Source organism: Nestor notabilis, unplaced genomic scaffold, assembly GCF_000696875.1.
Source record: "Nestor notabilis isolate BGI_N333 unplaced genomic scaffold, ASM69687v1 scaffold17046, whole genome shotgun sequence".
NCBI lineage: Eukaryota > Metazoa > Chordata > Aves > Psittaciformes > Psittacidae > Nestor > Nestor notabilis.
The window spans coordinates 1-512 of record NW_009931618.1 but is presented as its reverse complement, the minus strand read 5'-3'; the positions used below and the strand labels follow the sequence as shown (position 1 = coordinate 512).

The 512-nt window shown below is 54.1% G+C and overlaps 1 protein-coding gene across 1 annotated transcript in view; it reads right to left on the bottom strand.

Annotated features, from left to right (window-relative positions):
• The window catches only part of VSIG10 (V-set and immunoglobulin domain containing 10), a gene marked incomplete at its 5' end in the record, with an annotated part of 7238 nt that extends 7124 nt beyond the window's left edge, over positions 1–114 (bottom strand). Inside the window, one exon of the mRNA XM_010016000.1 lies at positions 27–114. Within this exon, the coding sequence (XP_010014302.1) occupies positions 27–114 (88 nt within the window). The remainder of the gene's footprint in view (positions 1–26) is intronic.
• Positions 115–512: the final 398 nt, after the last annotated feature.

The window sequence follows — 512 nt, the reverse complement described above, 5'->3', positions numbered from 1 at the left end:
GAAAAGAGTGTGGATCCCCTTGGAACCAGAGCACCTCGGTTGCTTCTTTGGAGACATTTCGGCATAAAAGGAGGATGCTTCCTCCAACCTTCCCAAAAACCACTTCCTCTGTTCCTGCAAAACAGAAGGGACAGCGTTAGGGATGTCGGGAACCAGCAAAGCCCTCTTCTGTCAGCAAAGACATGGAGATCTCATGTATACCACCCACCCGGGGTGCTTGTCAGGGGGACTGCTGCCAAATTACATCCAATATCCACTTGGCAACTGCAAACATTCATTGTAGACATGATCGAGAAGAGGGACACGGCTTAAAAGGCTCAAGAACGGGAAAGCGAGAACAAAGTATTTCTGACTGAGAGACGAGGACAACGAAGCGACCCAAAGGAGAGCGGTGTTAGAGCACCACCAACACCGGGTCACAGCAGCGGCCACGCTTGGCCCGTGTGTTGTGGACCACTTGCCCATGGAGCTGCGTCCCTGCGGCGCTCAGGGGAGCGCACGGCTCCGAACGG